The 25,263-nt window shown below is 42.2% G+C and overlaps 1 protein-coding gene across 22 annotated transcripts in view; it reads right to left on the bottom strand.

Moving 5' to 3' along the window:
- The window catches only part of ENAH (ENAH actin regulator), a 172,095-nt gene extending 147,182 nt beyond the window's left edge, over positions 1 to 24,913 (bottom strand). For 6 of the 22 annotated variants that reach the window (XM_043543584.1, XM_043543585.1, XM_043543586.1 and 3 more), the window contains exon 1: positions 24,537 to 24,806. In XM_043543584.1, coding sequence (XP_043399519.1) covers positions 24,537 to 24,541 — 5 coding nt within the window. In that variant the 5' untranslated portion in view covers positions 24,542 to 24,806. Of the gene's footprint in view, positions 1 to 24,013; positions 24,256 to 24,536 lie in introns of those variants that run through there. The other 16 variants (XM_043543577.1, XM_037895637.2, XM_043543576.1 and 13 more) reach the window with 7 other exon arrangements.
- Between the last annotated feature and the right edge of the window lie 350 nt (positions 24,914 to 25,263).

Raw genomic sequence — 25,263 nt, 5'->3', positions numbered from 1 at the left:
GTGGTGTTTATGTGACCATCGTTTATTAGCACTGTAGTGTCCAGGAAGTGGATCTCTTGTGTGGACTGGACCAGGCTGAGGTTGATGGAGGGATGGAAATTGTTGAAATCATGGTGGAATTCCTCAAGGGCTTCTTTTCCATGGGTCCAGATGATGAAGATGTCATCAATATAACGCAAGTAGAGTAGGGGCGTTAAGGGACGAGAGCTGAGGAAGCGTTGTTCTAAGTCAGCCATAAAAATGTTGGCATATTGTGGGGCCATGCGGGTACCCATAGCAGTACCACTGATCTGAAGGTATACATTGTCCCCAAATGTAAAATAGTTATGGGTAAGGACAAAGTCACAAAGTTCAGCCACCAGGTTAGCCGTGACATTATCGGGGATAGTGTTCTTGACGACTTTTAGTCCATCTTTGTGTGGAATGTTGGTGTAGAGGGCTTCTATATCCATAGTGGCTAGGGTGGTGTTATCAGGAAGATCACCGATGGATTGTAGTTTCCTCAGGAAGTCAGTGGCGTCTCGAAGGTAGCTGGGAGTGCTGGTAGCGTAGGGCCTGAGAAGGGAGTCTACATAGCCAGACAATCCTGCTGTCAGGGTGCCAATGCCTCAGATGATGGGGCGCCCAGGATTTCCAGGTTTATGGATCTTGGGTAGTAGATAGAATATCCCAGGTCGGGGTTCCAGGGGTGTGTCTGTGTGGATTTGACCTTGTGCTTTTTCAGGGAGTTTCTTGAGCAAATGCTGTAGTTTCTTTTGGTAACCCGCAGTGGGATTAGAGGGTAATGACTTGTAGAAAGCGGTTTGGAGAGCTGCCGAGCAGCCTCTTGTTCATATTCCGACCTATTCATGATGACAACAGCACCTCCTTTGTCAGCATTTTTGATTATGATGTCACAGTTGTTTCTGAGGCTGTGGATGGCATTGTGTTCCGCACGGCTGAGGTTATGGGGCAAGTGATGCTGCTTTTCCACAATTTCAGCCCGTGCACGTCGGCAGAAGCACTCTATGTAGAAGTCCAGTCTGCTGTTTCGACCTTCAGGAGGAGTCCACCTAGAATCCTTCTTTTTGTAGTCTTGGTAGGGAGGTCTCTGGATTAGTATGTTGTTCAGAGGTATGTTGGAAATATTCCTTGAGTCGGAGACGTCGAAAATAGGATTCTAGGTCACCACAGAACTGTATCATGTTCGTGGGGGTGGAGGGGCAGAAGGAGAGGCCCTGAGATAGGACAGCTGCTTCTGCTGGGCTGAGAGTATAGTTGGATAGGTTAACAATATTGCAACTTTCACCCTGACCACACCACACGATCCATCGTCTACAGCCAAGCTCTGCGATACAACCGCATTTGCTCCAACCCCTCAGACAGAGACAAACACCTACAGGATCTCTATCAAGCATTCTTACAACTACAATACCCACCTGCGGAAGTGAAGAAACAGATTGATAGAGCCAGAAGAGTTCCCAGAAGACACCTACTACAGGACAGGCCTAACAAATAACAGAATGCCACTAGCCGTCACCTTCAGCCCCCAACTAAAACCTCTCCAACGCATTATTAAGGATCTACAACCTATCCTGAAGGATGACCCAACACACTCACAAATCCTGGGAGACAGGCCAGTCTTCACTAACAAGGACAGCTCCCAGACTGCTGCGCTGGGCATCACAACATGGGGAGTAGATGGCCAGCCCTCTGTGGAGAAAGAGGTGGTTAGGGACTATTTAGAAAAGCTGGATGTGCACAAGTCTATGGGGCCGGATGAGTTGCATCCGAGAGTGCTAAAGGAATTGGCGGATGTGATTGCAGAGCCATTGGCCATTATCTTTGAAAACTCGTGGCGAACGGGGGAAGTCCCAGATGACTGGAAAAAGGCTAATGTAGTGCCAATCTTTAAAAAAGGGAAGAAGGAGGATCCTGGGAACTACAGGCCAGTCAGCCTCACCTCCGTCCCCGGAAAAATCATGGAGCAGGTCCTCAAGGAATCAACCCTGAAGCACTTACACGAGAGGAAAGTGATCAGGAACAGTCAGCATGGATTCACCAAGGGTAGGTCATGCCTGACTAATCTAATAGCCTTCTATGATGAGATTACTGATTCTGTGGCTGAAGGGAAAGCAGTGGATGTATTGTTTCTTGACTTTAGCAAAGCTTTTGACACGGTCTCCCACAGTATTCTTGTCAGCAAGTTAAAGAAGTATGGGCTGGATGAATGCACTATAAGGTGGGTAGAAAGTTGGCTAGATTGTCGGGCTCAACGGGTAGTGATCAATGGCTCCATGTCTAGTTGGCAGCCAGTGTCAAGTGGAGTGCCCCAGGGGTCGGTCCTGGGGCCGGTTTTGTTCAATATCTTCATAAATGATCTGGAGGATGGTGTGGATTGCACTCTCAGCAAATTTGCGGATGATACTAAACTGGGAGGAGTGGTAGATACGCTGGAGGGCAGGGATAGGATACAGAGGGACCTAGACAAATTGGAGGATTGGGCCAAAAGAAACCTGATGCGGTTCAATAAGGATAAGTGCAGGGTCCTGCACTTAGGACGGAAGAACCCAATGCAGAGCTACAGACTAGGGACCGAATGGCTAGGCAGCAGTTCTGCGGAAAAGGACCTAGGGGTTACAGTGGATGAGAAGCTGGATATGAGTCAGCAGTGTGCCCTTGTTGCCAAGAAGGCCAATGGCATTTTGGGATGTATAAGTAGGGGCATAGCGAGCAGATTGAGGGATGTGATCGTTCCCCTCTATTCGACATTGGTGAGGCCTCATCTGGAGTACTGTGTTCAGTTTTGGGCTCCACACTACAAGAAGGACGTGGATAAATTGGAGAGAGTCCAGCAAAGGGCAACAAAAATGATTAGGGGTCTGGAACACATGACTTATGAGGAGAGGCTGAGGGAACTGGGATTGTTTAGTCTGCGGAAGAGAAGAATGAGGGGGGATTTGATAGCTGCTTTCAACTACCTGAGAGGTGGTTCCAGAGAGGATGGTTCTAGACTATTCTCAGTGGTAGAAGAGGACAGGACAAGGAGTAATGGTCTCAAGTTGCAGTGGGGGAGGTTTAGGTTGGATATTAGGAAAAACTTTTTCACTAAGAGGGTGGTGAAACACTGGAATGCGTTACCTAGGGAGGTGGTAGAATCTCCTTCCTTGGAAGTTTTTAAGGTCAGGCTTGACAAAGCCCTGGCTGGGATGATTTAGTCAGCGATTGGTCCTGCTTTGAGCAGGGGGTTGGACTAGATGACCTCCTGAGGTCCCTTCCAACCCTGATATTCTATGATTCCTTGCCTACAGACAGCCCACCAACCTGAAGCAAATACTCACCAGCAGCCACATACCACACAACAGAACCACTAACCCAGGAACCTATCCTTGCAACAAAGCCCGTTGCCAACTTTGCCCACATATCTATTCAGGGGACACCATCACAGGGCCTAATCACATCAGCCACACTATCAGAGGCTCGTTCACCTGCACATCCACCAATGTGATATATGCCATCATGTGCCAGCAATGCCCCTCTGCCATGTACATTGGTCAAACTGGACAGTCTCTACGTAAAAGAATAAATGGACACAAATCAGATGTCAAGAATTATAACATTCATAAACCAGTCGGAGAACACTTCAATCTCTCTGGTCACGCGATTACAGACATGAAAGTTGCAATTCTTCCAAAAAAAAAAAAAAACCAAAAAAAAAAAAACTTCAAATCCAGACTCCAGCAAGAAACTGTTGAATTGGAATTCATTTGCAAACTGGATACAATTAACTTAGGCTTGAATAGAGACTGGGAGTGGCTAAGTCATTATGCAAGGTAACCTATTTCCCCCTGTTTTTTCCTAAACATCCCCCCCCCCCCCCGACGTTCTTGTTAAACCCTGGATTTGTGCTGGAAATGGCCCACCTTGATTATCATACACATTGTAAGGAGAGCGGTCACTTTAGATAAGCTATTGCCAGGAGGAGAGTGGGGTGGGGGGAGTTATTTTTTCATGCTTTGTGTGTATAAAAGATCTTCTACACTTTCCACAGTATGCATCCGATGAAGTGATCTGTAGCTCACGAAAGCTTATGCTCAAATAAACTGGTTAGTCTCTAAGGTGCCACAAGTACTCCTTTTCTTTTTCCTAAGTTAACTGTATCCAGTTTGCAAATTAATTCCAATTCAGCAGTCTCTCGTTGGAGTCTGTTTTTGAAGTTTTCTTGTTGAAGAATTGCTACTTTTAGGTCTGTAATCGAGTGACCAGAGAGATTGAAGTGTTCTCCAACTGGTTTCAGTGATGTGACTTTCTTTAAAACCATCAAACACATACTGCTTGAATGGTTCACCTGCAGCACTGAAGTTCATTGTAATTGGCATGACTGATTGGATGATTATTAGATGCCCATGTCATAGCAGCAGTATCTTCTTCAGCAGTTAGGCATCTACCCTGATACTTTGTGTTGAGAATACTGGCAAGAAAATGAGTTGGAGTCAGTGCTTCATCGATTGCTTCTTTACTGCCTGCAATTTAATTTTGTTGTTGGTTATTTCTTTCTTCAACACCTCTTCGAAGTTCTTTCCAAGTTTCAGCAGCATGAGCAATACAGCAGCCATCTTTCTGCAGTCTGTCCAAGGCTATGGAAATATGCTGAATATACTGAATCCTATCCTCTACATTTCATTTTAATCCGATGTTGACTATTTTCGCTATGATAGTGCCATCTATTTTGTCAAGGTTTTCTTCACACATTGACAACAAAATAGCCCAGCCCTTAATAAATAAAGATTTAGCTGCAGCACAGCTGGTGGTACCAGCAGAAACTCTGAAGTTGTAGACACTGTAGATGGACGTTCATAATTCCTTATGTCTAAGATAGACCCTAAAAACAAAAAACCAGGGGAAAAAGTCACTCACTATTACTCAGCGCACTGCTTTAAAAAAAGTGAGACTGTAAATGAAAGATTAATAAATCTTAAGGACTTAAATCTACTTAAATCCTTAAGCAACATACTGAACATCTTGAAAGACATGAAATGTTAAAATTCATAAATGTCTAATAAAACTACTTTTAAACAGGAAACATCACCTACAACGTTTGACTATGCTCAGCAATTAAAAATAATTTCAGAAGTCCAGCATTAACAGTAAAAATTTAACTGATACTCACACAAGTAAAAATTCCAATTATATTTTGAACACAAACAGTTTGACATTCATAATTAATCCACACACAAACACAAATTTATGACAATAATCTAAATTTATCATTTACCAGCATAGTAAGACATGGCAGGTAGGTCCATAAGAATGATGCAAAAATAAATTTACTAACCAGTTGATCCAGATTGTTCAGACATGTTCACATCATCTTCAGTCATTGCCTTCTGAGGTATATTTTTCATAGTGCCGTTTCATTCTCACAAACAGGCCTTGCATCTCTTTGTTGCACCGTTTACATTTGGGATGTGTTCCTTTTTTTTTTTTTTAAACCCAGAGGTACAGGAATTTCTTGAAAATATTCCCAAATAGGGTCTTTTTTTTACAACCTGCAGCCATGGCAGGTTTTTTCCCTTCACATCTCCAGTGTTGAAATCAACACTTAGAGGCTATATTCTGAAGAACATTGTCCCTTCTTTCTACTGTGTCCCACTTTGACACTAGTGTTGCTCCTTTCTGGCTGCAAACACTGCACTTCTCCCTTGTTACATAACTCCTCCACTCCATCCCCAGAAAAATAAAAACAAATCCAAGACTTCAGTTCATGTAACACACATGCCTTTTGCAGCTCAGTATTCCATTTGTTTAGAGACAGAAAGGGAGGCAATTGAGAAATTAATGGATTTCTCTTTCTTTCAGAGTAGCAGCCGTATCTGTCTGCATACACAAGAGAGCAAGGCCATCTACCAGAAGTGCCAAGAACCATCCAGAATCAAGGGCAGGGGAGTATTTTTCCATGAGCTAGAGAGTAAATTTCCATGTTGTGTGGGGTAACAAATATTCATAATTCAAGAAGTGTACCACTCAAAGCTCAGGTACAGAGAAACTATAAAACAGGAGTATGAGCCCACACAGGTGGGCTCAGTGCACATAGCAGCAGCCAGACTGGGTTAGACCAAAGGTCCATCTAGCCCAGTATTCTGTCTTCTGACAACGGCCAATGCCAGATGCTTCAGAGGGAACAAACAGAACAAGTAATCACCAAGTGATCCATCCCCTGTCACCCATTCCCAGCTTCTGGCAAACAAAGGCTAGGGCCACCATCCCTGCCCATCCTGGCTAATAGCCATCAATGGACCTATCCTCCATGAACTTATCCAGTTCTTTTTTGAACCGTGTTATAATCTTGGCCTTCATAACATCTTCTTGCAAAGAGTTCCACAGGCTGACTGTGCATTTTGTGAAGAAATACTTGCTTTTGTTTGTTTTAAACCTGCTGCCTATTAATTTAATTTGGTGACCCTTCATTCTTGTGTTATGAGAAGGAGTAAACACTTCCTTATTTACTTTCTCCACACCAGTCATGATTTTATACACCTCTATCATATCCCCCCTTAGTCGTCGTCTATTTCAAGCTGAAAAGTCCCAGTTTTTTTTAACCTCTCCTCATACGGAAGCTGTTCCATACCCCTAATCATTTTTGTTGCCCTCTACTGTACCTTTTCCAATTCCAATATGTCTTTTTTGAGATGGGCCGACCAGATCTGCACCCAATATTCAAGATGTGGGCGCACCATGGATTTATAAAGAGTCAATATAACATTTTCTATCTTATTATCTATCCCTTTCCTAATGATTACCAATATTTTGTTTGCTTTTTTGACTGCCGCTGCACATTGAGCGGATGTTTTCAGAGAACTATCCACAATGATTCCAAGATCTCTTTCTTGAGTGGTAACAGCTAATTTAGACCCCATCATTATATATGTATAGTTGGGGTGATGTTTTCCAATGTGCTTTACTCTACATTTATCAACACTGAATTTCATCTGCCATTTTGTTGTCCAGTCACTCAATTTTGAGAGATCCCTTTGTAACTCTACACAGTCTGTTTTGGACTTAACTATCTTGAGTAGTTTCATATCATCTGCAAATTTTGCCACCTCACTGTTTACCCCTTTTTCCAGATCATTTATGAATATATTGAATAGTACTGGTCCCAGTACAGACCCCTCGGGACCTTTTACCTCTCACCATTCTGAAAACTCACCATTTATTCCTGATCATGACGGTGTCATATGAAAACAGAAGCTTGGTTCCAACAGCTGTGATGACTTTGCCAGTCTCTCACACCCAGTAGCACAGCCCATGGATCCCCCACAGGATCAAGCCCTTAATACAGTACATGACCTATTGTGCCATATTTTTAAAGCCTGATCTCAAAAGTTAGACTTTTTTCTCTGATTCTTTCTTTGTACAGAAAAGCAGCATTTCACTCAAAGGGGAAATTTTTTAGTTTTTTTTATTTTATTTTTTTTTTAAACAGAGGCTCAGTCATGGATTCAGCATATTTATTTTTTATTTAGATGTTTTAAGAGATTATAATAATTTTAGGCCTTAACATTTTGTAGTATAAATTCAGATTTCGCTTTAAACAAATTTCTTTTTTAAAGGAAAAATTTTACCCTAACACACACACACCCCCCACGCATTTCTCCAGTTTTGTTCCCCAGACTGTGCCATGTGGTAAAAGGAAACAGGTGCCTGTATTACTGTGATGAATGTACTTGATTACTGAAGTCTGATCTAAAAATAAATTATACTGACTGAGAACTATTTTCTTTAAATTCACTATTAACAGGTTCAAAAAATAAAGTTTTGTGATGCAGATTTTTTTAATAGTTTTTTAAAAAAATAATTTAAATTTTTTTCAACCAAAAATCTATTTTTATCCACCCGGGACACATTCCTAATGCCCAATACTGTGGGAGAAACATTCAAATGTTTTTAAAGCTAAAACATGAAGTAAAAATGTCTTACTCTTCCTCTGGAAAGTGTGAAAACTCAAAATAGGTAATTTACTTTAGGAGTTTCAATTCCTGATTTATTTTTCCTCACAATCTTCACTTACCTGGTAGACACTGTAATTTCCTAGCAACATAAATGGCTTAAAAAAATTCCCCCTTTTCTGTGCTCCAGAATCTAAGCTTTTATTTTGAATGAATTATGTCTTTCCCCATTATTGTTGCACAGGTGGCCTTCCAAAACATGAACCAAAAACCAGCTCAAGCAGTGATATCTATCTGCATCTGCAGATTGTCTGAAACATCTCTGAGAGAAGTGTGAATTCATCACAACATGGTGTCTCTGAAGCCTCAAGACAACAGTTAAATGTCAACATGGTTAGCTATTCAATTATGGCCCATTTCTGTGCTTATGTACAGTTGCTGGAGATAGTAATATTATTATTAGAGCCACGGGTTGCTCAGGTGGGAATTTACACTATCGTCCACCAGATTTCAAGTTACTACTGTCCTTGTCCAAAACAGGAGAGGAAAGAGAAACACATTTCCTCCTCCCAGTTCTAAATGTTGCCACTACCCCATGGATACCAAAACAAAAACTAAGCCCCACTATCCAGTTGCCAAAATCTCCAGCTTCCCCAATAACTAGAACCCTGCAAGTCTGCGGATACCCACAAAAATGGTCTGCAGATCAGATGCGAATACAAATTTTGTATCCACGCAGGGTTCTAGCAATCTCCACATAGCAATCTGAATGCCGCTGTAACGGATGGGATGGAGGCAAGGCAGATGCTCTGACCCCAAGAGCAGAAGGTATGAGGGGCCCTAGAGGTGGGCAGGTATGGGGTGGGGGGGAGGAGCTCTGACTGCAGCACACATTCACCCAAACGGAGCAGCTGTCATAGGGTTGCCAACTTTCCAATTTCTAGAAACTGAACATCTCTGCTCTGCCTCCTCCCCTTGAGGCCTCACTCTCCGCTCACTCCTCTCTCTCTCCCATACCCTGCGCCCAGCCCAGGGACCGCCACACCCACGTCTTCACTAGATGCGCTACATCAGCGCAGCTGCATCCATGGGCGGTAGCGAAGACAAGTCCAGTCTTATCTCACTAGGGGCCCTTCTCCATGGCCATCTGTTGCTGATGTAATAGCTCCCACACTTCTGCTCACAGACCATTTTCCCTGGGCCAACAATTAGGCTACAAGCCAAACTTTTTATATATATCCTATATCTGCTCTAAGAAAAGAGCGGCCAAGCCTCCTTGGACCTACCACTCAGTCAGATCACACTGTCTCTTTCCCCTAATCTAATGTCTGCCTCTTAGACACCTTGACAGTAACCAATTACTCAATGTAGTTACTGTCCCTTTATGAACTTTGGAGGACTACTACGTCCAAGCTCCCAAGAGCCCTGTTGCTATTTAGCTTTCTGGCTCCAGATCTCCCAGCCTAGTCTCTCCTGGTTTACCACAGGATCTGTATAGATCTGTATCCAACTGCTGATTAAACTCATGTTAGGACCAGCCTGCTCACCCGCTGGGCTCTGGGCATCTTCACCAGCCTCAGATTCCAAGCTGCTTCTTGCTCCTACTGCACTATAGCCAGCTACCTTTCTGAGACAATCTTTTGGCAATATGGTGAGACAATGGGTCTGTCCTACTACCAGTACCTCCATACACACTAGTAGTGAACCTGCTGCTCAGCAGATTCATATTACCTTTGCAAGCTTAACAGCTGTTTATTAATCCAGGAAGATCTCTCATCCTTTACAACCAAAATATGCTCCAATGTTCAGTTCATCCGAGCTGACCCAACGAAGACTGACTCCTGATATTTATAGTTTATCAGCAACGAATGATTAATAATACTGCTTTTATGCTGGTTAACAGTTGAATTTCATATTAACAGCCACTGTTACTACTTTTTCATTAACATGGAATATCTGAATGAAAAATGACTACTAATAAAATTAACAAAAAACAGTTATTTTGTTACTATTTGGCATCCGTTATGCTCAGGAAAGTGGGTTAGCATTCCATCTATGCTTCTTGGAGGATGATGCACAGTAAGGTTAACCTCAAGTCTTGGAAACACCCAAGTTTAGAACTAAGAGTGACACGCCAGGAAAACAAATTTGGAAATAAACCTTTGGGTTCTTTAGGTCTTAGATTATCAGATGTGTATAGAAAGTTAGCAGCCCTCTTCAGCCATTTGCTTCTTGCAGCACAGATAAGATTAGGAGCTCACCAACATGCCTCATGTTCCTCCTTTGACTAGATGTTTTAATAGAGCATGGCACATCTGCAGCTAATATGTGGATATTCTACATACACGCTCCATACAGTATGCACAGCAAATAGATGTTGCCAATCAACCTGTCTCATTCAGACCAGAGTGACCAGATTTTGAGATTAGACTGAGTGATGCATTAATGTACACTGAGCGACTGAAATATATTTCTCTACGTTTACTACAAATTTATGAGCAGCACACTGGTCACACTGTCTATTTTTACGATCACTAACAAAAACAGAAGTTAAAATTGCCATAAGAAGTCAGATTAGAAGTGGTGTTATACTCTAGTTTTCTGAGCCAGTAGTTTATTGAATTGGAAATAGAAATTCAGAAGTATTTTTCAAACTTCTCCCTTTCTGAAAGAATGAATATTGAGCAGGGAACTAACAAAACACAAATCTCCCTTGGTATTAGAAAAAGAAAATAAAAAATTAACTGAATCAATGTCTATACACATTATTTTAAAATCCATATTTTCTAGACAAGTCAACACGTTGATCATCAAAATATCTAGTTTACTAGTAATTAAAATGTTTCTATTAAATTCTAAGTCTGATCAGCAACTAGAGCTACACATGCATTTTCAACCCCTGAAACAGAGCTGAGATTTAAGCATTGTCCAGCCCCTTTTGCAGTCATTCCACAATTCTGATTTATGACCTCTGCCATAATTAAGTTCATCAGGATTTGTTTATTTGTTTGGCCATCAAGCAACTCTGCTGCATTTCAAACATTAGAATATGTTTGCTGTAACACAGCAAAATTAGTTAAGCTTATTTCATAGTAGTTTATTGAAACATTAACTGCACATACCAAATGTTAAAAGCATTGCACAATTAAGTTCTTCACTAGAATTCAGTCATTTCAATTTTTTTAAGTTTAAATTCTCAACTCTTGTTTATAAAAAATTTGCTATTTCATTAACTCATACAAAATAGTATGGACTCGTAAGAGATTTATCACTGGATGAAGGGCCAAATTCTGCTAAAAAGTACATACATTTACTTCCCACTGATTTCAATGACAATTTAACACACAGACAGGGCAGACAATATGGTATTGTGCCCATCTAGGAGTGCATTACATTATGCTGTTTTATTAGCATATGGCTGCACCCATAAGAGGGAAAGAGATTGAAATGGCATATTCTAGAATACCCAGGAAAATGTAAAAAAAAAAAAAGGGAATAGGTTCTTTTAAATGTTTTAAAATTTTACTTGTTTATGTAATGAACTTACAAACAGACTGATACTGAGTAGTGAGCAGATAAAACACCAACATGAAGACTTCACAGTAAGCTTTTTTTTTTTAGTTTACACAGACATTAAAAAACAAGCTACCTAGAGAAAATTATATTCTGTGTATAATACATGAGAAGTTTAATGAAACATTTGCTATCTTATAGAGATTAAATTTAGCATTTGAGAAGCTTCATTTATTAGCTCTAAAAGTAGACAGCTCTCATGCATCTCTACTAAAAAACACTGAAAATTACATTGCAAGGTTCCAGGACAAAATTTTGCTCAGTTTGCAAACCGAAGTGATTTTTCTGTCAATACTTTAAAGTCAACCAATGATCGATATCTCTCTCTCTCTCTCACTAAAAGCTGTTTGGGTGACTTTATAAAAAACCTAGATATTTGTCTACCTCTTCCAAACACAGAGAATAATAAAGATTCTGCAATCAGACTTCCACTGACAGTTTTGTTGAAAATGCACAAGACAGAACAGAAACCAGCTCACTTTTGCATTGGTGTATTGACTCTGTAAGGTTAACATTACTAAAAAATTGTTTGCCAAAGTAAACAAATATGACCCAGATAAAAAGTGAGCAGTTATGTTGAACAAGGGAGTCCCATTTCTGATAGTAACTTTTCGGACAAAACCTCTTAAAACGTCAGTATACTGAATATCTAGGATATCAAAGGAAAAAAAGTGAACAATTTCAAGTATAAAATTCTGACCAGAGGTACAATCCACAGAATTAAACAGCCTATCAATTTTCATTACTAATAAAAATGTCTCATCTCCACTCCAGCACAGCAATAAAAAGTATAAGGAAGTTAAATGAAAGCCATCAAATGTACAAAGATTCTGGAAGAGAATTCAGATTTTAGCAGTAAGTACTAAATCCTAAAAGGGACATTTTGGGAAGTTATTCTATTTACTATTTGAGCACCCAGGGTGCTCCGAACTGCACAAGGCAATGAAAACAGTCCCTACTTTGAGGAACTTACATTCTAAATTTAGTTTTCTGTGTATAGCCACTTCTGTGATATGAGGTTAATGAGAGGAGTGAGGTTTCAAATTTCGGAAGAAAAGTAAAATACCAGAACCTCTGAACAAAAAACAACACACGCCACAAAAAAATACAGCCACTTAACACAGCTTAAAGTAGAATCCTCCCGAATCTGTTCGTGCTGCAAATCAGCTATAAACATAGCAAGTAAGCACTGTTAAATCAACAGATTTGATTTCTGACACCACACAAAAGTGCTACTTTGCTGGACTTGTATCTCACTTCAGGGTGCAATCAATTTCTATTTTTCCTCCCACATGCTACAGTGGATGCAGGCAACTTTCTTGGCCACACTTTCTTAAAAGGAAACTGTGTGTCATTACTGAAAGGATTTACTAATTTTAGACTAAATAGAAATGGCTCTTACTAATGTTTCCTTATGTGCTCCAGCTTGGTCTAGCCACTTTCTAACGTAAATAATTATGAAAGGTAGATTTATTTTCCTTGAGCATGGATCTTAGCTTATGCTTTATTGTCCCCACTTAAATAGAAAGGAAGCAAAAACATAGTAAGTCTCACTTAACTCCACAATTTAGCTCCTGTATTGACTTTAAAATGAATACTTATCAGTAACTGTCAAGATGCAAATCAAAGACAGAAACTTAGGTGGAAAGATTAATCTGAGGAAACATAAGAAATGCACGGCACTGCATAAAAAGTGGAAATAGGGCCTTTCACCCCTTTCTAGAGGCAACTTATTTGTAAATATTTGGTGGAAACCTAGCATGAAATAAAAGTTACAAGAATGAACTAAAATGTCAGTTGTGCAGGGAAGCCAGTGCTAAAAGTAACATTTTCAAAAGCATTAAGGTTATAAAGAAGTAGTGTTTTTGTTTTTTAAGTTCTGTCTCTCTGCTATGGAAATAAGCAGGATCCCACAATTACAAACCTGACTCTAGCCAGGTGGTTTAGATACAATTGGCACATATACTTCTACACTATTGAATAAAGCAGACATGAAGTATCAGGAATGATTTTAGATGAAAGGTCAAAGTTGAGAAAAAACATAACCTGGGTTTAAAAATGGATTTCCCCAGTAGCAGAAGATGCATGCAACTCTGCTTAGTGCTCTGTTCCTACACTAGTTATGCATGAAATGCACAGGGTGCGCAGGGAGCCAAGTTCCATTATGAAGTACTCCCAGTCTGATGCACACGTAAATCTAAGGCAGGGTGGAGAACTCCTGTCACAGATGCTTGTCTACACTACAAATTTTGATCTACATAAGTAAGTAGCCACGTATGTATATGGAATATACTTACGTCAGCACTTAGTATGCTTACTAACAGTGCTTGCGTCAATGCAAAGTGCAGTGCACCACGGGTAGATATCCCAGTGTGCCACATTCCACCTACGCAGCACAATGTCTTTTGGGATATTTTCACAGCTTGTTGTGGGATAGAAATGAGTCATGCAGGGATCTCCAGGCACTAGGCTTCAAGTTTCCAGCATGCAACTTTCTCCATTCCATAATGTAATCCATATCCCATAATTTTCAGGCTTTTTTAAGAAAATGTCCCACAAACCCGCACGACCCTTTTTGCCATCCACCATCTCTGACAAAAGCATGGAACTTGCACTGCTCCTTTCTCACGAATGTTGCAAGTACATGACGTATAGTCCTCCAGTATTTGCAAGGACATAGGACTAACCATAACAAAGGGGGACATGACAATTTCTTCAAGTATGAAGTACTGTTGTAGTCGTGTTGGTCTCACGTTATTTGACAGACAAGGTGGGTGAGGTAATATCTTTTATTGGACCCACTTCTATTGGCAAGGAGACAAGCTTTCGAGCCTACACAAAGCTCTTCAGAAGAGCCAATTTGAACATGTGTCTCTCTCACCAACAGAAGTGGGTCCAAAAAAAGAAAAAAAAAGACATTACCTTACCCACGTTGTCCATTGTCTCTCTGATTTCTTCGAGGTCAGACTGCTACGGGACATAATGAAACAATTAAAGGATGTTGGTGGCATTTCAAAAGCAGCTGCAGATAGTGAAGCACTGGTTCTGGGCCCAAGAAACAAGCAGCAAATGGTGGGATCACAAAGGAATGCAGATTTGGGATGATGAGCAGTAGCTGTAGAACCTTCGGATGTGAAAGGACATGTAATAGGGTGCGGCGGTCTCGGCAGTCTAGTGGTTGGCACATCTGACTTCCAGCTCCTTGCTTCCCTGACAGAGGTGCCTCAGTTCTTAAGGAGATATGGAAGGGGGACCTGGGCTAGAGCCCTGTATGAAGCTACACCAGCAGGATCCTCCCAACAGAAAGTCTAAATCCACTGCCCTGAGCTACTTCCTACCTCTATCTCTTCAGTTTGGTGCATAGCCATTATAGTCCAATCTGTAGTGGCTTAACTCAAATAGCGCCCCCTTTGCGGGCCTTTTGTGGTATCCTGCAATGGCCTAAGGGACCTTTGGGCAGGGCAGATGCAAGATTGGAGGGGCCTAATCCCACAGTCTCTCTCTAGTTCATTAACAATTCACTCACTGCTGGTGCTCTTCCGTCTCCTCAGCCATCTCCCTCGCTCCCTGAAGCGGTTCTTCTTCCCCGGTGGCTGTCTTGGCTATCAGGCTTCTAGCAATGATTCCCTCATGTAAGGAGGCAGCAAGTGCCTGCCTCCTTGCCAGTCAGCTCTGAACTGAGCCAGGTTCTCTCCTTTTCTTCTCCCTCCAGGCCTGGCATTGGTTGCAGATATAGCAAGGCAAAGCTAGCTGGGTTCACAGTCTCTCTCTAACCCTTTTTGTGTTGGTTTGAGGCTTCTCAGCTTCACCACACGCCACATTCCTAGATCTGTGTGCCAAGCTTGCCCAGCCCTCCAGCACAAGGACACCAGAAAGAGATGCACTGACAGCTGAAAAGTGAGTGAGAATAGCACTCTGCAAGCTTGCAGGCACCAGTTGGTTTTGGTCAGTGGGAAATCATTTGGAGTTGGAAAATCCACTATGGGGGCAGTTGTCATGCATGTATGTAGATCCATTAATCATGTCTTGCTATACAGGACTGTAACTCCCGGGAACATGCAGGAAATAGTGGATGGATCTGCAGCAACGGGGCTCCCAAATTTCAGTGGGGGCGAAAGACAGCACACATATCCCTATTTTGGCACCAACCCACCTTGCCATAGAGCAGGGGTGGCCAAACTTACTGACCTGCCAAGCTGTATACGACAATCTTCAGAAATTCGAGAGCTGGGGTGCACCTGCCGGGGCTTGGGATTTAAGCCCCTACTTCTGCTGAAGACCCAAACCCTGGCAGGTGCACTCCACAGGGCTGAAGCCCCAAGAACCACCTCCCTGCTGGACAGAAGCCCCTGCGCCACCATCCCACTGCAATGCCTCACAGATATTATGCAGCACACGACTGGTAGGGGGAGAATTGGGAGAGGGGGCTGTGAGGTGCTCCATGAGGCACACGTTAAATGTAAAAGAGCCACATGCAGCTCGTGAGCAACAGTTTGGCCACCCCTGCCATAGAGGATATCAACAGAAAAAACTACCTTTATATGGTTATGCAAACATTGGTGGATCACTGGGAAAGCTTCACTGAGATCAGTGTGGGCTGGTCAGGCCACTTGCATGATGCTCACATCTTTAAGAACACAGAACTGTTCACAAAGCTGCAAGCAGTGACATTCTTTCCAGACTGGGGATTACCACTAGCGACACTGAACTGCCAGTAGTGATCCTGGGAGACAAAGCCTACTCCCTGCTTCCCTTGCTCATGAAGCTACAGACACCCTGAAAGCAAAAAGGAAAGATTCAACTACCAGCTCAGCAGGTGCAGAATAACATTTGCTAGACTGATAGGGATGCTGTTGGTGTTTACTCACAAGATTGGATCTTGGTAAGAAAGGTTATAGCTGCCTGTTGTGTGCTGCATAATATCTGTGAGGCAAAGGTGGGGGGGGGAGAAGGGGTGTTGCTGTCTGCTAAGTCTGAACAGACAGACAAAAGGGCCATCATAAGAGCTCAAAGTGTACCTATGCAGCTGCAGGATGCTTTGAAAGAGCACTTTAACAGTCAGCCACATTAATGTACTGTGCTGGAGTGTGCTCTGGCCCTGAAAGCTTGGGGGCTGTTAGAATTGATATAGATTTATAAATATTATACTGTGTCTTTTAGTGAATCTATGAATATGCGGTGCTTGCTGTCAATTTACCCATATGACTGGGTGTTTTGTTGAACCTATGAGTTCTGTGGTGCTGTACAATAACAAATAGTGGGTGCTTTGAGTACTACTATGCATTTTGCAGTATGTGTGGTGAACTAATAAAGATGACTATTTCAAAAACAATTCTGAGTGACAAAGTGCAAATAAAGAAGGACAACACAATACAAGCTTTTAACTTAAATTAATGGAACAACTTTAACATTAGAGAGGCAGCAAACATTTCTGTCCATTTCAGCGCACAAATTAGGTCCATTCTGGCTTCACATACACCAACTGTGCCTCTCTCAGATCAGTGTATATGAAGCTACAGAACTGTCTCTTCTCTGAAGTTAAGTGGTAGGAGTAGGGATGTGGCCCATGATGCCATGTGGAATGTTGAAGGTATGGAGAGCAGCCACCATAGAATTCTCCAGAGACTGCAAAAGATGGTAAGTCTGTGATTACTGAACCTGTAAGGTCACCTAGAGACAGCACTATTTGGGCTTGCTGCCTGAGAAGCTCTTTATGTCCCGGTGCATCTCCCTTTCCCTGCTGGGATTCCTAGATCTTTCTCCATTTTCTCCTATCCTCTCTGTCCCTCTCCATGCCATCCGCCATGTTGGCGCTGAACATATCCTCCCTAGTCTTCTTTCTCCTCCTCATTCAGGTCAGCCATTTAACGGGTATGGAGGGGGCACCCCTCAAGGTCGCAACAGCTACAGATAAAACAGATGCATCACTGGTTTTACAGCCACAACAGAACGGGAAAGATAAGTTTCAAAACTCCCTTCTCTTATTCCCAATGGTGCACGCTGAAGTCATCGCGGAGCGGCATGGGAAACTGTCCTACCACAGAGGAAGAAATAAGGCAGCCATCCCTGGAAACCTTGCAGAATATCTTCATGCAATTTCATCAATATCTCTGAGGAAGGTATAAGGGACATCCCTATATACATAAACAAACTGCTCCAGATACCCTTCCCCGCACCTAACCCTACAGGGAACAAAAAGCAGATAACTCTACCTTTGTTGTACTGCTATCTCTCCTTGTACGAAACAAACAATGAAAAGTCAATACCTGTGTCTTGGACACAAATCAGATATTAGGAATGGCAATACACAAAAACCTGTAGGAGAACACTTCAAACACCCTGGACACACAATAGCAGATTTAAAGGTAGCCATCCTGCAGCAAAAAAACTTCAGGACCAGACTTCAAAAGAGAAACTGCTGAGCTTCAGTTCATTTGCAAATTTGACACCATCAGCTCAGGATTAAACAAAGACTGTGAATGGCTAGCCAACTACAAAAGCAGTTTCTCCTCCCTTGGTGTTCACACCTCAACTGCTAGAAAAGGGCCTCATCCTCCGTGATTGAACTAATCTCGTTATCCCTAGCCTGATTCTTGCTTGCATATTTATACCTGCCTCTGGAAATTTCCACTACATGCATCTGACGAAGCAGATATTCATCCGCGAAAGCTTATGCTCCAATACATCTGTTAGTCTATAAAGTGCCACAGGACTCTTTGCCGCTTTTACAGATCCAGACTAACACAGTTACCCCTCTGATACTTGATACCTTTATCTTGCTAACTTGGCGATGGGCTAGGATCCATCTTTATATTTAAACACTAAGGGAAATTATATGCACATACTTACCTACAGTTCCTTCCCCTTCACTGGATTCATCTGTGCTCGGCTTGAGGGACTGGTTAGATAGTGGTAAAGTCACAAATGGACCCTCTCCACATCTCCCCCCACACCTTTCTCCTTACTATTCTTGACAGGAGTCTGTGTCTAAGGCTCCTCCAAGGTATCCACAGTAGTCTTCAGGGTGGTGGGGTCTCTCTCAAATATGGAAGGCAGCTCATGGTAAGAGTGGCAGGTCTGCAGCTCAGCACCATATCAATTGTTGGCCTCTCCGGCCTTGTGGTATGTCTGCCACAGTTTCTTCACTTTCACCTGGCACTGCTGCTGATCCCTGTTATATCTCTTCGCCTGCATCCCCCCATGCAATCTTTTTGTAGATGGCCACATTTCTACAGGTACTCCATAGCTGTGCTTGCATAGCCTCTTCTCCCCACAGGCCCAGATGATCCAATTCCTCCTGTCTACTCCAGGCAGGAGCATGTCTAGTGAGCCAAGCCAGCATGGCTGGCCAGGCAGTTGAACAGAACAGGGAGAACTGCTAGGTGTGCTTGCCAAAGCGGGCAATCAGGAAAAGGCATTTCAAAAACACAGAGAGGGTGGATTCCAGTTTCTGAGACCCCTGGGCAGTGGAATTCACAACTGTGACCAGAGCAGTGACTGCTAGGCATTTTGGAACAGTTGGAGAACCGTTAGGGTTGAAAAAGGTCACACAGTATCTACATTTGCACTACATTGACTTCAGTAGGTTGATCATGGCTCAATGCTTTCAGGAAGATGGTTTTATTGCATGGCCTTAACAGGGTACTTACATCAGCTGAAGACAAATTTGACTATACACACATGCATAAATAGGTCAACACACGTCAACTTATGTCAACCTAACTTTGTAGGATAAACCAGACCCCAGTGTCAGGTAGGCGTTCAGTGAGTAGGTGCTGAATGAACAACTTCTTCCCATTTTTTGGGGAGGTACAGAAAGGACTATCTGGCCCTTCATGCACTACAGTTCAAAGTGGGAAGAGAGAGAAGAGCAAGACAAATTTAACTGACTGCTTAAAAATACAGAGCCTGGCATTAGAATCAGGAGGAAGCAGCCTGCATGCATGCTTCCAGATTGATGCTGAATTTTAGAATGCCTTCCTGGACCCCCACCCCCATATATCATTTTTAATGTTTAGATCTCTGCAATATAAACTTGATAAGATGGCCATAAGTAGCCTTCTATGAAGAATATGCATTTTGGGTGATATACATTTCAATTACTTAAACTTGTGGAATAAAACCTTATAAATCTACTATCAAAATAATTCATTAAACTATCCAGAGACTTTGGTGAGAGCAGTTGTCAGATTCCATGTGAGATATTGGGGGGGGGGGGGGGGGGGGAGGGGGGGGGAGGAAAGTGCAAGAATTACTTGCAACTGCCACAAATGAAGCACTAGCTAACAAAATCTGCAATAATATCAGACAGATGACTCAATGTGTCTGTTAGGCTACATCTATACTAGGAGCTAGAGAGGCAATTTCCAGCTCTCTCACACATACTTGTGCTAGCTTGATGAGAGCTAGCACAAGTATAAATAGTAGTGTAAGCCATGCCAAATATGTACCCACGGGGTTCAAGCGGGTTTGTATTCGGCATGCTGCCTCTGCTACTGCAGCTACATTCCTATTTACACTTGCGCTGGTTCTCACAGAGCTAACACAAGTATGTGTATGCGAGCTGGGAATCACACCCCAAGCTCATTGTGCAGACACAGCCTCAGTCCACTTAGAGCAAGGAAAGTAACCTGAACTGAATTCTTGTGCCCACCTGAAAAGTCTGCCTACACTTCCAATTTTACTCTAGAGAAATGAGCAATTTAGTGTTTGGGAACATGTACAGCAATACAGTTTGATTTAACTGACTGCTATGCACTTTCAATATTTTGTCAAATATTTCAAAGCTAGATTACATTTCTATTCCAAATATGTAATATGTCATGCAGGTAGTAAAAGCTACAACAAAAGCCCAATTATGAAATTTTACCCTATACAGCAAAACATGCTGCAATAAATACCCTTCCTATTCTCTCATTCCTCAGTTACTGGCTCTTTCTGCTTGACCACTATAACAAAATTAATTTAAATTATAATTGTCATGAGTAGTGTCACCTTTTGGCATAACTCTAGGACACACCTGAGACTCCTCAAGAATTCCAAATCCTAATGAAGCTAGCTTTGCTACTACTAGCTTGGAACTACTTTTTCTTCCCATTTCATTAATAGAGTAGTGAATGAAGTCATATCTTAATGAAGCCTTTAAAATGTCAAGAAAACGTACTTACACAGACCCAAAGTCTGCTTGACTGATTTTTGATGATTGATATACATAAAAGTTTTACCCAGAAAGAAATTTACCCAAGGCAAGTAGAATTTTTGGAAGGTTGTTTTAAAGAAATCTAAAATCAAAATAAAAAAGGTTAAATCATGAATGAGGAAACCATATAACTTGCTAAGAAATGGACTGCATTAGAAAGATCAGATCTGCTACTTTTCCTGTTTAGAAATTCAAATGCTATTAAAAATGTAGTATAACCTATAATAAAGGGGGACAGTCAGATCTGGACATTTGTAAACAAAGTAACATATTAGAATGAAATATTAAAAATGAAAATTTTGAACATTTCATTTACTGTTCTTTATGAATTGTAGAAAGATGTCAGTCATCAACCCCTAAGATACAGATATTCAGAGTATTGTTCAATAGAATTCTGTTTAAACAAATGCTGCTATTATATCACAGTAAGAAGTCACACCACCACCAAAACAGAGAAGTTATATCATGCGAGCAGCAAGATATACAATCATTGTAAATTGCATTCTTAAACTAAGATATTTTAACGGCCACTTTTTTCAGCATTCCAATTGGCTATGGAAATCCCTAGTCACGTATACCTATTATTAGATTAGTCCATTCACATAACACACTATATTCAGACCAACACCTAGTCTGCCAGTTACATGTCTGTTGCTCTTTTTGCATTGTAAGAATCAACTGTTTACCTTGGGGGAGAGGGAAGGGGGGGAGAGAAGGAAGAAAGCCTACTGCATAGTTTTGTTTCAGAAACAAAACTTGTTTTGTTACAGGCACTTGTATTTATTCCTGAGCAATTCAAGATTTAAAATTCACCTGAAGTCGGTGTTAAATACCAAAGATCTACATAGCTATTATATAATGTTCAGACAACTACAAACAAGCCACTACAAAATTTAATTGCCACGGTCTGGTATTTACTCTTGACATTTACATATACAACCTATTGTGTTGTCTATTACATTGCATAGAATTTGGTTACAGTTACAGCAAGCTATATTTAATAAAGGAAAAATTGGTAAGCTACTGTATTTCTTAACTTCTGGCCACCTAGCTACCCCAAATATGGCAGCAGCCATTCATAAGTCAGACCAGCGTTACTTCAGAATTGGGATGACAGGAGAATAGTTTTCTGATCACTTTGCCGTATGTGCCTTATCGCATGCCTGAGTGAAGAAAAGTGTACACTGAAGTTATAGTTCAGAGCAATTTTCTCTACCAGTGTACACTGGAAAGATTATGCACATCTAGTCCTTTTATATTTGTCAGAGTGTCAATAGTATACATTCTGTCTGCTTATTATAAATCAAGCTATAAGCTTGTTTTCTACTGAAAAGTGGAAGAGCCTCCATCTCAGAACTACACCTTAGTTTATGATCACTCATATCTAAATGCTTGTCTAGACTATGATAAAATATTTTAAAAAGGGGTTAGCTACCAAGTTTTAATACTTGGCCTGTCTGTGCTAAGTTGTGTTTGATGCTGAAGCATAGGCTCTTCCTGTTGTCATCGTGCCCCCCTCCGAAGGGTTTACCTTAACCAGAAAACATATTTTAAGATATAACCTACTTGTCTATAAGACTGTGTAAATAAAAATTAACTAATGCCTTTAAACTAATATGTTTGAGAAATATACCTTTTAACCTAGTTTACACAAGCCCTAAGAGAACATGAAGTCTTGGCTACACATACATGTTGTACCCATTTAACTAAATGGATTGAGAAACTGATTCAATTTAACGCTGTCCAACACAAGGAGAATACACTGATTTAACTAGTTAATAAACCAATTTAGTTACAATCCGTATGCTTGGGCAAGACTTGGATTACGGAATTCCTGAAGAATTCTTGAGGTTCCTTTAAAATATCAGCAATCATTCACAATGAACATTTAATTTCAGACAATTTCCCGCTTTAATAACAGTTGCCATTTAGTATTTAAAGATAGATGCACAGACTTTTACCATACTTATGAGATGTTTTGCTTATACACATACAGACAGTTTAAAGTTGATTATACAAACACCTATTTAGACAGCCTAAGGGGAGGTCTACATTAGAAACTTTTGCTGGTAATGTTGGTTGGGGCATGATTTTTTGCAACACTTCTAAACTACCAAAAACTCTATTGTGCATACAATTATACCAGCATAAAAGTGTTTTTGCCAGTATAGCTTATTCCACTCACTGAGCCAGTACAAGCTATAATGGCAAAAGAGAGCTGCATCTACAATAGGAGGGCTAGTTGGTATAACTATACCAACAAACCTTTTTTAGTGCAGACACGGCCTAAGTAAAATGATTGTCTCAAAACTGCCTAAACAAATTCACCTCTAAAATATGTAGCAAATTATATATAAAACTAAGCTTTTTAAATTATCAAAATATTCAAAACTACTATGCACAAAATATGCAGTTATGAATTAACTGAGTATTTTTCAAGTGTCAAGAAGCTAGCCACTTTGTGAAAAACTGCTGTACGAATAATAGAAAAAAAGTTATGATTTAAGATTTAAATTACAAAACAGCTTTGAAAAACTCAATTTAAGGCATAAATAACTACAAACAAAATACAATAAAGCCATCCGAGGAACAGAATACAAGAAAGAAAAGAAAAGAAAAAAAGAACTAAGCTCTCCATATGCCAAGCCTGCATGCATATTTGCCCTTGGGAAAACAAAAAACCACAAACCTTAAGAAAAAAAGTTTAAAATAGAAACTTCTTACATTTGTGAAGAATTCCTATGACTTGACACTTTGTCACAGCAAAGGAATGTGCGGATTATATCACGTAAATCTTACTGTTGCGTTCTAAGGACTTGGCAACTGCTGATCATTAATCTTTAACACAAAGAAGATTCAAATCTAACTACAAGACAGACAATATCTTTTGAAGGGCAATTTACACACACACATACACACCCCCAACTGTTTAACCTAATGGGTAGGCCTATACGGATCACAATAACGCATCCCCAAATATACCAGCATTCAGTCTACCAAGTCACATTTCTCACGAAGTCTTGCACCAATCCAAAAAGAGCTTATGGACACAGAACAGGCACGAAACGGCTGGAGGGGGTGGAAAATAATCTCCAAGCAAATACGACCACATAAAGGTTCAGTCTCTTAGACAAATGGACACAGACACACTCCAAAAAAAGCGAATTACTAATGTATGGCTCGATGTTTGCATCTGAATTAACAAATCCTACAAACAATATATTCACGACTGCTGGGGGAGAAGGGGGGGGGGATTTTGCCTCTATTGATTACACAGGGAAAAACCCAGCTGCTGCTGCAATGCAACACACACCGATAAAAGGACAGCGCTTCTCCCTCCCCGCCCTGGACACGGGATCGCGAGCAGCCTCTAGCCCCCCAAAAAAGGACGCTTCAGGAGCTCACGAGCCGGCCCCTCGCGCCACACAAATCACGGGGACTCTCTCTCTATTGACGGACAGCCGCGCCCGGCCCGCTCGCTCGCTCCCCAAGGCGCCGGGCGGGTTGGCCATTATTATCCCTGCGGAGCCAGCCCTGCCTTCCCCGGCCGGGCCGGCGCCCGAACGCCCCTGCCGGGGAACAGACACAACGGCCGAGACACAACGGCCCCCAGGGTGTTTTCACAGAGCAACAAGCCAACGGCGCAAGAGAACCGCCCATGGAACAACGCGCCCCCCCCCCCGCCTTTCTCCTCAGACCCACAGAGCTGCCCCTCTTCTCCCGGCTGCCCCCTCCCCCCCGCCTAGGCCCTCCTCCCACCGGAGATCCCCACAGCGCACCCCCTGCAAACACCCCGGTGCGGGGGTGGGGCGATGAGCCCCGGGGCGGCCGCTCACCTCATGGCGCTGCCCGGGCCGGGGAGCCGCTCTCCCCCAGTCCTCTCGAGCTGGTGCTTCAATGGGCAGCGAGTCCCTGAGTGCGAGCGAACCCTCCGTTCGGCCGCCGGGTCGGGCCAGACCCGACCACAGCGGGGAGCCGCGGGTGAGGGGAAAGAGGAGGAACAAACCAACTCGCGGAGTAGGGGAAAGTGGAAGGGTCGGGAGCGCCTGCTCCAGCGCGCGGGCGTCTCGAGACACCGGCTTGCTTGAGGGAGTTGGAGGGGGGAGGCACGGCCGCACGCAGGGGACGCGGTGGGCGGAGCGGCGACGCCACGCCCACTACTGGTCTGCGTTCCGTGCGGATTCTAAAAGGAGAAAGAGAGGGGACGTGAAGCAATTGCGGGCAAAGCGAACAGGGGTTAATGTGCTTTGGCGACCCCCAGTGGGGAGTACTGGTCCCTCTGCACACTTGTATAGCGTTGGGGGTCTCTGTGCCCACAAGCACACCATGCAGTATTGCTGAATCCTTCAGTGGTCTCTCCGCAAAACAGAAGTTCATGTATTGTATATGACCATTCGGTGCTCTCCCTCTATAGTTGCATTGTATGCTTACTGTTCAAACCCCAGGTGATTTCTCTGCACTACTGCATTGCATATACGGTTGAATCTTCTTACAGCCCTTTCTACACAGCACTGCATTCATTACTGGAGAATACTGTAGTGGTTTCTCTGCATGTGTGTAGTG

Source organism: Chelonia mydas, chromosome 3 (genome assembly GCF_015237465.2).
Source record: "Chelonia mydas isolate rCheMyd1 chromosome 3, rCheMyd1.pri.v2, whole genome shotgun sequence".
Lineage (NCBI taxonomy): Eukaryota > Metazoa > Chordata > Testudines > Cheloniidae > Chelonia > Chelonia mydas.
The sequence above is the reverse complement of the archived record's forward strand: the minus strand, read 5'-3'. Positions and strand labels throughout refer to the sequence as shown.